The following is a 13,881-nucleotide window of genomic DNA, read 5'->3' on the forward strand; positions in this document are numbered from 1 at the left end:
TGTTGATGCAGAAGAGACATGAAGAAGAGGGGACACATGTTGATGTAGAAGAGACATGAAGAAGAGGGGACACATGTCGATGCAGAAGAGACATGGAGAAGAGGGGACACATGTTGATGTAGAAGAGACATGAAGAAGAGGGGACACATGTCGATGCAGAAGAGACATGGAGAAGAGGGGACACTTAATATTGTCTGGTGAAAAAACAACACAAAGACAAATCAGGTACAAATGTTTGATGTTGAAATTTAGAACGTATTAAATAAAGAAGTAACTTGTATTATTGATGTATTTATTCAACAGGTACAGTGCATACAAATACATGAATCTCAGGAAAGAGAAGAGATGCCAGATGTTAGCCAATAGCTCATTTCCATCTGCAGGTACACAACAATCAATACACACTACGGACATTGCATCATCTCTAAGAATTTGACCGCGAGCTTCTATTTCATTTGTTCAGGAAATGCTACTCCTTCACAGATTAAAGGTGGGGTAGGTCATTTTGGAGAAACCAGCTCGAGTGCGCTATAATTTGAAAATACACAACCGGAACAAATCTGCCACTTCCTCACAGAGCCCCTCCCCCAACACACACGAACACGCACATGACCAATGAGGGCACGAGGTCAGTTTGTGCCCAGATGGAAGGCTGACAGGCAGGTAGGCCATCCAGTTACTTTAGCCGGCTCAGATGATTGGTCGTGCTTTTTACAGCACCACGGCTTCCACTGATGATATTTTTTGTCAAAGCTCTTCAGATATTCATTGCTATCTGATGTTAAGACCATTCCATGGAATATAACAAGTGTTTCTGAAGTGAATGACCTCCCTCACCTTTAAGGGTTCATACATTAGGCTAGATACAAAGCAAGCTGTAAACTGATGGACATGAAACCTCCTGTAACTCTCCCTGCTGCTCATACAACATGCATTCAGGTTGTTGAAGGTATAAATGCTTTTGCATTCCCACGTTAAAGTCAGAACTCACATTTACCTTTTACTTTTGTTCCCAACATGTTTCTGATGCGGCCCGAATCCTCTTCTGTAATAATCTGATATTTTTATGATTTTTATTTTAGGGTTAATGAAATGTAAGTAGCTCCGTGAATAGCTTACCGATCACCGTCCTCTTGATTTATCAGGAGAGCCAACTGTGATTACGTACATGTATTTCATAACAGGTAACACACACACACACACACACACACACACACACACACACACACACACACACACACACACACACACACACACACACACACACACACACACACACACACACACACACACACACACACACACACACACACACACACACACACACACACACACACACACACACACACACACACACACACACACACACACACACACACACACACACACACACACACTTATTAAAACACATGAACACATTTAATATATAAAATAAATAGTCTTTATTACACAAAATATACAAAGAGCACAAATCAATGAATTCATAAGTGTCACAGGACGATGGACAGGTAGTTGCACACCTGGAAGCAGAACACAGGTTAACTCAAGCTGGATCTCCAAAGAGGACACAGAGGCAGAGGTCGACGAGTATTCAGATGCTCTCACGTAAAAGTACTAAAACTACACTGTACAAATACTCTGTTACTAGTACACCCATCTCCAAAAGTACACATTGCATTCAAGTCTAAAATAAATGACAAAAAGAACACAAAATAAATTAAAGAAATGTTCAAAGATGGCAGTTCATTTTTTCCCGAACTATTAAAAAGCTGTTTTTGTATAAATAATAAAACACCATAACATGTCAACTCTATAATAGAAACATCTCAATTATTAAAGTAAAAGATGTTGAAAATCTGAGGGGAAAAAATGGGAGAAAAACGTAAAATTGTTCTAATATATAATTACCTAAAATGTATACATTCCAATTATGTTCTCTTAAACTAAGAGTAGAAGTACTCAGATCTTGTACTTGAGTAAAAGTAGAAGTACTCAGATCTTGTACTTGAGTAAAAGTAGAAGTACTCAGATCTTGTACTCGAGTAAAAGTAGAAGTACACATATCTTGTACTTGAGTAAAAGTAGAAGTACTCAGATCTTGTACTTGAGTAAAAGTAGAAGTACTCAGATCTTGTACTTGAGTAGAATTAGAAGTACTGTACTTGAGTAAAAGTAGAAGTACTCAGATCTTGTACTTGAGTAAAAGTAGAAGTACTCAGATCTAGTATTTGAGTAAAAGTAGAAGTACTCTGATCTTGTACTTTAGTAAAAGTAAAAGTACTCAGATCTTGTACTTTAGTAAAAGTAGAAGTACTCAGATCTTGTACTTTAGTAAAAGTAAAAGTACTCAGATCCTGAACTTGAATAAAAGTAGAAGTACTCAGGTCTTGTACTTGAGTAAAAGTAGAAGTACTCAGATCTTGTACTTGAATAAAAGTAGAAGTACTCTAACTAAAGGTATTAAATAAGTATAGTGGAGTAGAAGTACACAGTAGAATAACAATGTGGGACGAATAAAGGTATTCTGATTCTGATTCTAAAGTACCTAAAGATGTAAGCACAGTACTTGAGTAAATGTACTTAGTTACTTCTCACCTCTAAAGTAAATCCAAGTGTGTTTGGTAGAAATGTCCCTGAACGCCTCTTCACATGATGCAGCTTCTTACCTTGCAGCTGATCATCAGGCTGGGGGAGCCGTCAGTGGGGGGGGCGACGGAGAAGACGGGATTCTGCACACAATCCTCCATGTGCTCTGACACCCGGGCCTCCAGGAGACTCTGCAGGAGGTCCGGGGTGATGTTCTGGTTCTGAACACACAACCAAACAGGTTCAAGAAGAGCCATTGCCGCATTGAGCCGAATATAAGACGGGGTTTTTTCCCTAGAGAAAAATCAGTCAAAGAGGGGTCGTCTGATATTCAGGGTCGAGACGTGTTGATGTAATTACACAGTCACAACAACAGATGGCGCCAAACGAGTGTTTCCTAAGAGAGACCCGTCTGAAAGTAACAGCTCAACAGGAGAGAGAGAGAGATGGAGAGACACAGAGACCAACTCCAAGGCCCTTTCTCATTTCTCTAATTTCCCCTCCTCGAAAACACCGATGTGTATTTTAATTCAAACCCGTTGATAAAGCCAGCGTGAGCTTTGTTCTGGCACAGAATAGATCAGGCCTTAAAGCGTGTCTGTGGAATGAGTGGTAAGAGTCCACCGTGTGTCTGGAAGAAAGGCACAGACCTGAGTGTTGATGTACAGTCCACAGCAGCAGGACACAAAATGGCTGTTGATGTTCAAGTTGTTCCTGCGGGACAAAAGAGCATGTTTTATTTGTGATAAACTAACACCAGAGGGATTGACTGATGGTACCTCACTGATGGGAGAATTAAGAGCAGCTGAAACTAACTGCAGATAAGAAGACTGGGTTATAGCAGTGACTCTCAAACCACCAGTACACTGCCTTACGTCCAGCTGTCCTCCTGCTGACCCTCCACCTGCCGCCCAGACCACATCGCTCCAGACCTCCAAGAACCTCCACCGGCTCCCATCAAATACAGAATCCACTAAATCACTCCTTCAGAGACCTTAACCAGCTGGCCCTCAGCAACCTCTATGACCTCCTCCAGATGGATAGATGGATAGATAGAGAGATAGATAGAGAGATAGATAGAGAGATAGATAGAGAGATAGATAGATGGATAGATAGATGGATAGATGGATAGATGGATAGATGGATAGATGGATAGATAGATGGATAGATAGATAGATAGATGGATAGATGGATAGATGGATAGATGGATAGATGGATAGATGGATAGATGGATGGATAGATGGATAGATGGATAGATAGATAGATAGATAGAGAGAGAGAGAGATGGATAGATGGATAGATAGATAGATAGATAGAGAGAGATAGAGAGATAGAGAGATAGATAGAGAGATAGATAGAGAGATAGATAGATGGATAGATGGATAGATAGATGGATAGATGGATAGATGGATAGATGGATAGATGGATAGATAGATGGATAGATAGATGGATAGATGGATAGATGGATAGATGGATAGATGGATAGATAGATAGATAGATGGATGGATGGATGGATAGATGGATAGATAGATGGATGGATAGATAGATAGATGGATAGATGGATAGATGGATAGATGGATAGATGGATGGATAGATGGATAGATGGATAGATAGATAGATAGATAGAGAGAGAGAGAGATAGAGAGATGGATAGATGGATAGATGGATAGATAGATAGATAGATAGAGAGAGATAGAGAGATAGAGAGATAGAGAGAGAGATAGAGAGATGGATAGATGGATAGATGGATAGATGGATAGATGGATAGATAGATAGATAGAGAGAGATAGAGAGATAGAGAGATAGAGAGAGAGATAGAGAGATGGATAGATGGATAGATGGATGGATGAATAGATAGATGGATGGATAGATGGATAGATAGATGGATAGATGGATAGATAGATGGATAGACCCTCCCTATAGGAAATTGGGCAATCAACCCCCCCCCCCCCAAACCCCCACCCTCCACGTCATCACTCCCCGATCTGTGACTGTGTGTTAAATGTGACTTGTCTGAAAGCGTCTTGTGTCTTGTGTAGTGAATGCGTGATGGTCATGTGACTCACATGTGACACAGGGGGCAGATGATGAGTCTCTGCTCCTGCATGCCCTCCACCACACAGCTGATGTACTGCTGCTCCATCTGCACGTTCCTCTCCAGCTCCTCCAGGATGGACAGCTCTGAAAGAAAAACCTGCTTCAGTTCCTGGGTCAGAGCCAGCAGCTGGACGGGCTTCACTCCAGAAAGCTTCTCTACTCTGTATCGGAGACACTCACCCTGAGTCTCATTTGATGATACACATGTCCCTCACTCACTTTCTTTCTTTCTTTCTTTCTTTCTTTCTTTGGTTTTTACCACAGTTTCAGTTTGATGTAAACTACGGCTGTCCTCCCCAGGCGTCTTCACACCTTCAACACAGACTGGCTGCCTTCTCTAGCTTCCAACAGACAGCAGGTGCCACTGTGACTGTTGGCAGGCAATTATCATCGGCTATACTTAACGTGTTGAAACTTAAGATTGGTCTAGACACCAATCTTCAAGACGCTGTAATGTAGAGTTTAATTGGCTGTTCCCCTTCCCATCTTTTGCTCTCTTCCCCTAAAGAGTTGTGTCACTTGTTTGATCGAGGAGCAGGTTATCTGGCCTTCCAGCTGGAAATACATTCATTCTATTAAATGCTATAACTCTTTAATAAAAACACAACTTTGGTTTAAGATTGTATATTTGTTCTTTTCTTACCAGAAGGTGATTAGACCCCATTTACACGGGAGCGCAAAGGGACCGAATTCCTTATCAAAAAAGTTTTCTGTTCACACGCATTCGGCTCCTTAAACGTGTCCGTTCACACGACACGCAGGGTCAGTAGCTACTGGTCATGCTACAGCAGTGAGCAGCAGAGGTGAGGAGAGGCGGGGCTATGGGGCGGGGCGGGGCTATGGGGCGGGGCTATGGCTTCATCATTACCAGGAAATGATCGTATAGGGCGTACACACTGAGCCCCCCAGAGCGTTCTGTTTGCAGATCTATCCACCTTTGGACCTGTTATCGTTTGCGGGGTTCGTTTCCGCGGTTACGTTACGGCCTCGTGTGAACGAACCGGCTATACGTGAGAGAAAAGTAGCGATTCAAACCGTTTCGTTCTCGTGTAAACAGCCAATTTCCAGCACACTCCACTGATCACTTTCCGAGCCATGGCCCCCCCCCCCACACACACACACACTCACAGTCAATCCCCCATGATGTAAACAATCGTAGGCTCTCAGAGTCACAGAAGTGATGTTTTGTGAGTTAACGTGACTTCTTTGTTTGTGTTTTTGTATCTACTGGATTTAAGTTTTTCTGGAAAATGGTCGGACATGTTGTTTGTTTAATGTACTGATTATTATTCTGGGTTAAAAATACAGACATTTTACGTTGAAAGTGATTTAGTTGATTATTATGTTTCCTTTGTAAACTTCAGCAGCTAGGTCACCGGGCTCTCCCTCTGTTTCTGCGTCTTTAAGCATATCGTTTTTTGACAGCTGGCTATATGAAATATTCCTCTGTCTGTATTCGTTCAGGGATAACGCCGACGCTACAATACCTTTAGTTAGACCTCTCTTTTCCATGAACGCCACGCTAACTGCCCCTAAAGAGGACCGGAGAGTGTTAACCCACCCCCCCTAATCTCATGTTCTGTTTGTAGTGTGAGCACAAATCATCTATGGTCCTTCTGATGTGTGATCACAATCAGGTTGATCACCAGGTAGGTTGGCACGCCCGAGGAGTTTGACTTGATGTTGTAAATGTAAAACACAGATAGAACTATTTTAAGAAATCAAATGAAGCAGTATTTTGCTTTGGTTTTGAAATGGTGCTTTACCTTGAGCTCTGAGCTCCTGTTGGATCTCCTCCAGCACTGACAGCTCATCGTACTCCTGCATGAGCCCCAACGTCTGCGGGTGGAAAGGAAACTTACTCAGAAACACAAAGTATGCATCTACTCGTCCTGTCTTCATAATGCTGTTGATGTGTTGTGACAGCTGTTGGGTGTTCATTCCACAGCCTTGATATGAGACGGCAGTTCGACCCTCCGGTATCACTGGACCTTTCAGTCCATACGGGTCATTTTTCACGTTTCATTTTGTAATAACTTCGGTTGTGTTGGTGCCAATGGCCTGATTTTTGTAACAAGGCTATTTTCTCGATCTATTTTGGAATTCCAATTTAAATGTTTCCAATCGGTCTTTAATTCACGCTGTAACAAATCCACTACGCTTATTCACCATTCGAGACAAAAATGTACGCTGCAAAAGACTTTGATAAAAACATTATATTAAAAAGTTTTTTTTCACCACTTTTTTGGGTTCAATCTTTAAAGCAACTTCAGTCCTCATGAAAAATACCAACCATCGAATCATTTTCAGGATTTTAACCCTTTAAATGCCATTTTGAATACATGAAACCGCTGTTGTTTTTCATATAATACATATCTGGGGGCTGGCTTCTTTTTTTTTTTAACAGTCTTGGATATGACAAAGATTAGCAACAACATTTATTTTTTGCATTATTATTTTTGGTACAGAATCAGATCAAAAAACAAAAAACTCACATCAGTCATTCGGGAAATTTTTGTCCCGAATGACTAATTTGCGTCGTCCAATCGAATGATACCGGAGGGTTAATGTGTGCATATGTACAAATGTGTCTGTTGATTGTGTGTGTGTATAAATATATATATATTTATGTATATACATATTTTTATATATATTTGTATTTTTGTATTCAGGATTGTGGGAAGCGGTATTTCGATCTCTCTCTGTCTGTACACACAAACTGAAAGATTGACAATAAAGTTGACTTTGATTTCGTCCAACGAGTTTGGCGTTTGTTTTTTTACTGTTGAATCAAAACGACTATCGGAACTTTTGTCTGATGACTTCCAACATACTTTTTCACATCAATGCAGTTCTGAGTTTTTCCCACTGGCTTCCTGTCAGAGACTTCATACTCACACATGAGTGAGCACTTATCATAGTGTGAAGTCTAGGCTGCTACATTGCTGTGTGTCTGTTTTTGTTGACATGTATATGATGTGTTGTTGTCCCTGATGTGTTTGGTATTGAGAGCTAAAAGAGACTTCATACCGCTGCTGGTTTCTAAAGCATTGCATGGTTTGTTCTGATCTGCTGCTACATCATGACCCATCCAGGAGTTCAGTTATTATGCAAAACAAACTCCCAGAAACCTGCAGGTCCTCTTAAACCCAGGCTGGAGACTCTTCTGGTTGCTTTTAATGGAACTCTTCACACCTCTGTGCTGTAGCTTAGTTTCATTCCCTTTGCTTTAAAAAGACTGTTTTAAAAAGCCGTCTTCACTTCTGTAAGGGACTTTGAGTTGCCTTTTAGAAATCCCAAGGGCTAAAGAATCACACGGAGACCTGGGGAGGCGGAGTTCAGTCTTCACGGCCCTAAACTATGGTTTCACTGTATTGTTTCTGTTTTGCTTTAATTGGTTTTCTTTTAACCTATTTGAATTTCTTGTCAGCTTTAATTCACGGGGACGTCATCAGGACCACTGTAGATGTTTTATATTGTGCTCTATTTAGTTTAGTGTTGTTCTTGTTCTGTAGAGCACGTGCTTTGGCCTGAAAGGTGCTCTTATAATAAAGTGTATTATTATTACAAATGAAGCTCAGCGCAAGTTCGACCAGGAACACCGTCTTCACCCATTCATTTACTTTGTCCATGTTACTACTCTCTCTCCTCTCAATCAGTGATCGGGGGCGTCACTCCCCAGCTTAACCAATAACTTCGCTCTATTCTCACAAACCTATCACAGCGCTAATATTATATTTTAACTGTTCTATGTATTATTTTACTGACCTGAACTTAAATCATGTTCTATAGATGTTTGTGTGATAGAGACAGTGTTGTAGTCAGGTCACCTAAGAAGAGTCCAAGTCACTCTCGAGTCACCACTCTTCAGGTATTAACCTTCGTGGATATATGTGTTGAAATGTAGCTGCTCCTCTACATTGCTTTCATCCTGTCATGTTATACTAATCTGTCTATTGAACTGCTGTGAAGCCAGTTTGGCTACAATGCTTGTAATAGGTGCTATACAAATATAAAGCTTTTTACTAATATTATTATTATTATTATTGTAAATGACCTTTAACATGTCTAACTATATTTAAAATGAGTTACCTTTTAGAGAAGTGATTAGATTTGTATGCCAATATTTTCCTATGGTAAAGTTTTCGTTTTGCACTTTTATTTTGATAGTAATAAGATCGGGACTCTTATTTTGAAGGAACTTTTAACGGTTAAATGGTCTACTGATAAAGATTGAGCCCCAGAAAGCACATGGCTACTTAGCATGCAAAATGAGGTCATTCTGCATGTTAAGTAGCCATGTGCTCTCCTGTTATTGGCTGAATCTTTATTTATTGATTAGATCACGTTACTCTGATGATAGTGTTCTAGACAGCCTATATGTCTGAACTCGATCCTTAGAGTCATGTGTTACGGAGCCTTCTCTTCAATATTGTTTCCACATAACGAGTATGTTGCGCTGCTCTTTTCCAATGTGGAAGCAGAATGTGTGAAAGCATCCAGCTCGATGCGGGGTGTGTCTCTAGACATCTCTAGACTGGAATAGCGGGGCCCAGTACGTGAACTCGCCTCACAGGTGCACACGCCAGGATAGAGGACATCAGACTCCAGAGAAAACTTGCTCGAGTCCAAGTCAGAGCGTCAATGTATAAGTCGAGTCAGAGTCATCGTGGGGGGGGGGAATTCACGAGTCCAAGTCCAAGTCAGCGTACGCGAGGATTCACGAGTCCGAGTCGCGTCAATCAGTGCGCGAGTCCGACTCGAGTCCCGAAAATCGGCACTCCAGGACTCGAGTGCTCCATCTCTGGATAGAGATGATGCAATGCTTGCTGATAGTTACCTGAGGGCTGCGGATGGAAATGAGCTATTAGCTAAACACCTGGCATCTCTTCTCTTCTCTGAGATTCATGTATTTTTACGCACGGTCCTCTTTGAAATAAATCATAATAAAAAAAAAACCTCTGCTCGGCCGTCGGGCCCCCAAAGAGAGGGCAGCCTCCGGTCCTCCTCCTGCAGGAAGCTCCACTCCTCCTCCATCACCTCCTGCACGATGGTGGAGGTGGAGGAGGAGGAGGAGGAGTGGAGCTCTGCACCCTGACGGTATCTGTCCAGGACCCTCGAGCGGCTGTTCTTCAGCCTGTCCACGCAGCGCTGCCAACGATAAAACACAAACACACAGTTACAACCAGAACATCACGTCCTTACGAAGACACTCCAAGAAGACCACCTCACCTCAGGGTTACAACCAGAACACAGCGGGGACATTTCAAGGTCACCTCTTCTTCTAAATCCACTTCTTCATGTCTCTTCTACATCAGCATGTGTCCCCTCTTCTCCATGTCTCTTCTACATCAACATGTGTCCCCTTTTCTCCATGTCTCTTCTACATCAACATGTGTCCCCTCTTCTTCATGTCTCTTCTACATCAACATGTGTCCCCTCTTCTTCATGTCTCTTCTACATCAACATGTGTCCCCTCTTTTCCATGTCTCCTCTACATCAACATGTGTCCCCTCTTCTTCATGTCTCTTCTACATCAACATGTGTCCCCTCTTCTTCATGTCTCTTCTACATCAACATGTGTCCCCTCTTCTCCATGTCTCTTCTACATCAACATGTGTCCCCTCTTCTCCATGTCTCTTCTACATCAACATGTGTCCCCTCTTCTTCGTGTCTCTTCTACATCAACATGTGTCCCCTCTTCTTCATGTCTCTTCTACATCAACATGTGTCCCCTCTTCTCCATGTCTCTTCTACATCAACATGTGTCCCCTCTTCTCCATGTCTCTTCTCCATCAACATGTGTCCCCTCTTCTTCGTGTCTCTTCTACATCAACATGTGTCCCCTCTTCTTCATGTCTCTTCTACATCAACATGTGTCCCCTCTTCTTCATGTCTCTTCTACATCAACATGTGTCCCCTCTTCTTCATGTCTCTTCTACATCAACATGTGTCCCCTCTTCTTCATGTCTCTTCTACATCAACATGTGTCCCCTCTTCTCCATGTCTCTTCTACATCAACATGTGTCCCCTCTTCTCCATGTCTCTTCTCCATCAACATGTGTCCCCTCTTCTTCGTGTCTCTTCTACATCAACATGTGTCCCCTCTTCTTCATGTCTCTTCTACATCAACATGTGTCCCCTCTTCTTCATGTCTCTTCTACATCAACATGTGTCCCCTCTTCTTCATGTCTCTTCTACATCAACATGTGTCCCCTCTTCTTCATGTCTCTTCTACATCAACATGTGTCCCCTCTTCTTCATGTCTCTTCTACATCAACATGTGTCCCCTCTTCTCCATGTCTCTTCTACATCAACATGTGTCCCCTCTTCTTCATGTCTCTTCTACATCAACATGTGTCCCCTCTTCTCCATGTCTCTTCTACATCAACATGTGTCCCCTCTTCTTTATGTCTCTTCTACATCAACATGTGTCCCCTCTTCTTTATGTCTCTTCTACATCAGCATGTGTCCCCTCTTCTCCATGTCTCTTCTACATCAACATGTGTCCCCTCTTCTCCATGTCTCTTCTACATCAACATGTGTCCCCTCTTCTTCATGTCTCTTCTACATCAACATGTGTCCCCTCTTCTCCATGTCTCTTCTACATCAACATGTGTCCCCTCTTCTTCATGTCTCTTCTACATCAACATGTGTCCCCTCTTCTCCATGTCTCTTCTACATCAACATGTGTCCCCTCTTCTTCATGTCTCTTCTACATCAACATGTGTCCCCTCTGTGGAAAGAGACTCTGAAAGTTTCAGGAACAAAGATTGTCTCTCTTTTTGTCCTGATCCATTTCTATAAAAACTAGGAATGGGAATTTGAAAGCGAAATGTATATTTGAATATTCGACCCCCAAAATACGGTTAACCGATTAACCAAAATATACACATCCTATAAAAAATAAAAACATGTGGGAAAATCTTTTACAAAAATAAATAAATAAAGAATGAATTTTGAATAATAAATAAATACATGTTGAAATAAGTACAGAAAGAAACCAAGTCGAATTTGTCAAATGTATTGAACTGGTGATCACAGTTTGAACAGTTGACAGCTTTCATGCTTAAAACTTAACTTGGTTTTTAAATGAAAGAGGGATCAAACACGAACAACATAACGGGTTAGGGTAACGTAACCCGTGACAACAGAGTTCAACAACCTGTAGCAGGGCCTATCACAGAATGCAGCTATTCAATACTCATTCTTGTTTCAGAATATGAGCATGTCTACTCAGGGGAGAGGCGGGTGCTGAGGCGATTCACAATCAGGCCAGCTGTAGAGAAGAAGACCCTCTCAGCTGGGATGTGGGCCTAAGATGAGGTTTGAGTCTGCGTGCTCTTCGTGTAGGGAGGGGCAGCAGCCATATCATTAGCTAGAACTAGCTAGATCTGATGGATTTGGACATAAACGTGAGTGAAGTATAACCGGACGAGAGAGAGAGAGATCAGCACCTGCAGCTCTGCCCGCTGTGAGGGACCGGTGAGCGGAGCAACACACACCTTTAGACCTGACACACTCAGCTATGGCTCTGGCGTATACATTGAATTATTCCAATTTTTTTATTATATGTACAGCACTTTGGCTCGCCCAAAAATCGTTTATAAATGTGCTATATAAATAAAACTTGATTTGATTTGATAATATGCAATCAACTTAGGCCCAACTCCAAAAAAATATTCATAACTCATATTCTCATACCTGAATAATTTCGAATATCCGATTAATCGTTCCCATCCCTAATAAAGACCTGTCTGAAAATGAGCTGATCAGATTTTGGAAACTTTATGATGTCATAACGATGTTTTGTCTTGTGTAACCATTAGCCAATCAGCAACCAAGGTAACCCCCCCTTGAATTGCAAGATATCCAAAACATATATTTTGAGGAATAACTGGAATATGAATTGATTAAAAACAAAAAAGGTAAGTACGAAGATACTTCAAGAAAAACCAGCTCACTGAGTCATTTTGACCCACTAATGCATCTAAGGGTTCAAACCAGAACTAGGGATGATTCATAGAATATTCAAATATTCTAAATGAATCAGGTATTTTAATAAAAAAATGTAATGGGAGGCGTGCCTAAGTTGATTAAATATTATCAAATGGATTAATTAAATCTATCCGGCAGTGTCATTTTAAATATCTTAAGAAAAATATCATAGAAAACTTGGTTTGGTTTCTATATGTATTTGAAAATGTATTTATAGGATATGTAAATTCCGTTAACAATTTTTTTGGGAGTTGAATCAGCGAATATACATTTGCTTTCAGATTCCCATCCCTAACCAGAACACAGCGGGACGTTTAACAGATATAACAGAAACACCAAGTTAAAACCAGCTGTTGCAGCAACAAGTGTCTCAGCAGGGAAACAAAGAGCAGTGGACTTATTGGATACAGAGAAGTGAACTCTAGTGGCATCACAATGCTGTCTCTAGCCATCTCAAAGAATAACACATACTCTACACACATGTACTTTTAACACAGTATTCCTACACTCTGGTACTTCTACTAAAGTACAAGGTCTGAAAGTACTTCTACTCCTACTGTTACTAAAGTACAAGGTCTGAGTACTTCTGCTTTGACTTAAACATCTGAGTACTTCTACTCCTACTGAAGTACCAGATCTGAGTACTTGTATCATTTCTGGTAATGGATAAAGGTCAATATTTGGCTTTAGAGACATGCTACATGCCAACTAGCTTGCTAGCTAGCCGTGGCTAAGCTAACGTGTTGTGCCTCACCTTCCTGAACGTTTCCTTCCACGGTGGAGTGGTTCCTTTATACAGTGAGCGGTGACTGTGTACCGCGTCCATCTGTGAAGCTGCTAACGGGTACAACAAGGGCTAATATTCAAGCTGTTGCTCCAAACACAGAGGAGACAAAAACAAAACATACAGCTTTAAACACCGCGACCCGGAAGTGAGCTGCCTCGCACTGCATGCTGGGTTATGTAGTTTCTTTTAAACGAAAAGAAACGGGAAGTCATAATAAAGAATACAACAAAATAGGAATAAACATGTATTCAAAGCAGAGGTGGGAAGTAGTGGAGTAAAAATACTTTGTTACTGTACTAAGTACATGTTTCTGGTATCAGTACTTTACTCTACTAGCACTTATTTTGAGTCACTACGACTTTTTACTTTGACTTCTTAAATGTTGAACCCAAATACCTGTACTTTTTACTTCT

The 13,881-nt window shown here is 41.2% G+C and overlaps 1 protein-coding gene across 1 annotated transcript; it reads right to left on the reverse strand.

Moving 5' to 3' along the window:
• Positions 1 to 275: 275 nt before the first annotated feature.
• Positions 276 to 13,632, reverse strand: rpain (RPA interacting protein). The gene is made up of 7 exons (XM_079641902.1): positions 13,436 to 13,632; positions 9,643 to 9,834; positions 6,450 to 6,522; positions 4,653 to 4,767; positions 3,237 to 3,300; positions 2,667 to 2,807; positions 276 to 1,520 (listed from the first exon to the last, which is right to left on the reverse strand). The coding sequence occupies exons 1-7, from the start codon at positions 13,505 to 13,507 to the stop codon at positions 1,491 to 1,493; spliced, it is 687 nt and encodes a 228-aa protein (XP_079498028.1). The 5' UTR covers positions 13,508 to 13,632; the 3' UTR covers positions 276 to 1,490.
• Positions 13,633 to 13,881: the final 249 nt, after the last annotated feature.

This window comes from Notothenia rossii (genome assembly GCF_949606895.1).
Source record: "Notothenia rossii genome assembly, chromosome: 8".
NCBI classification, from domain to species: Eukaryota; Metazoa; Chordata; class Actinopteri; order Perciformes; family Nototheniidae; genus Notothenia; species Notothenia rossii.

What these genes read in the sequence shown, in the direction of transcription:
- rpain (XM_079641902.1), bottom strand. Translation starts at nt 13,507, where the DNA reads ATGGACGCGGTACACAGTCACCGCTCACTGTATAAAGGAACCACTCCA. An exon ending in ATCTGCCCCCTGTGTCACAT is followed by an intron (nt 3,301 to 4,652) that starts GTGAGTCACATG and finishes TTTGTCCCGCAG; the next exon opens with GAACAACTTGAACATCAACA. An exon ending in GCCTGATGATCAGCTGCAAG is followed by an intron (nt 1,521 to 2,666) that starts GTAAGAAGCTGC and finishes TTCTGCTTCCAG; the next exon opens with GTGTGCAACTACCTGTCCAT.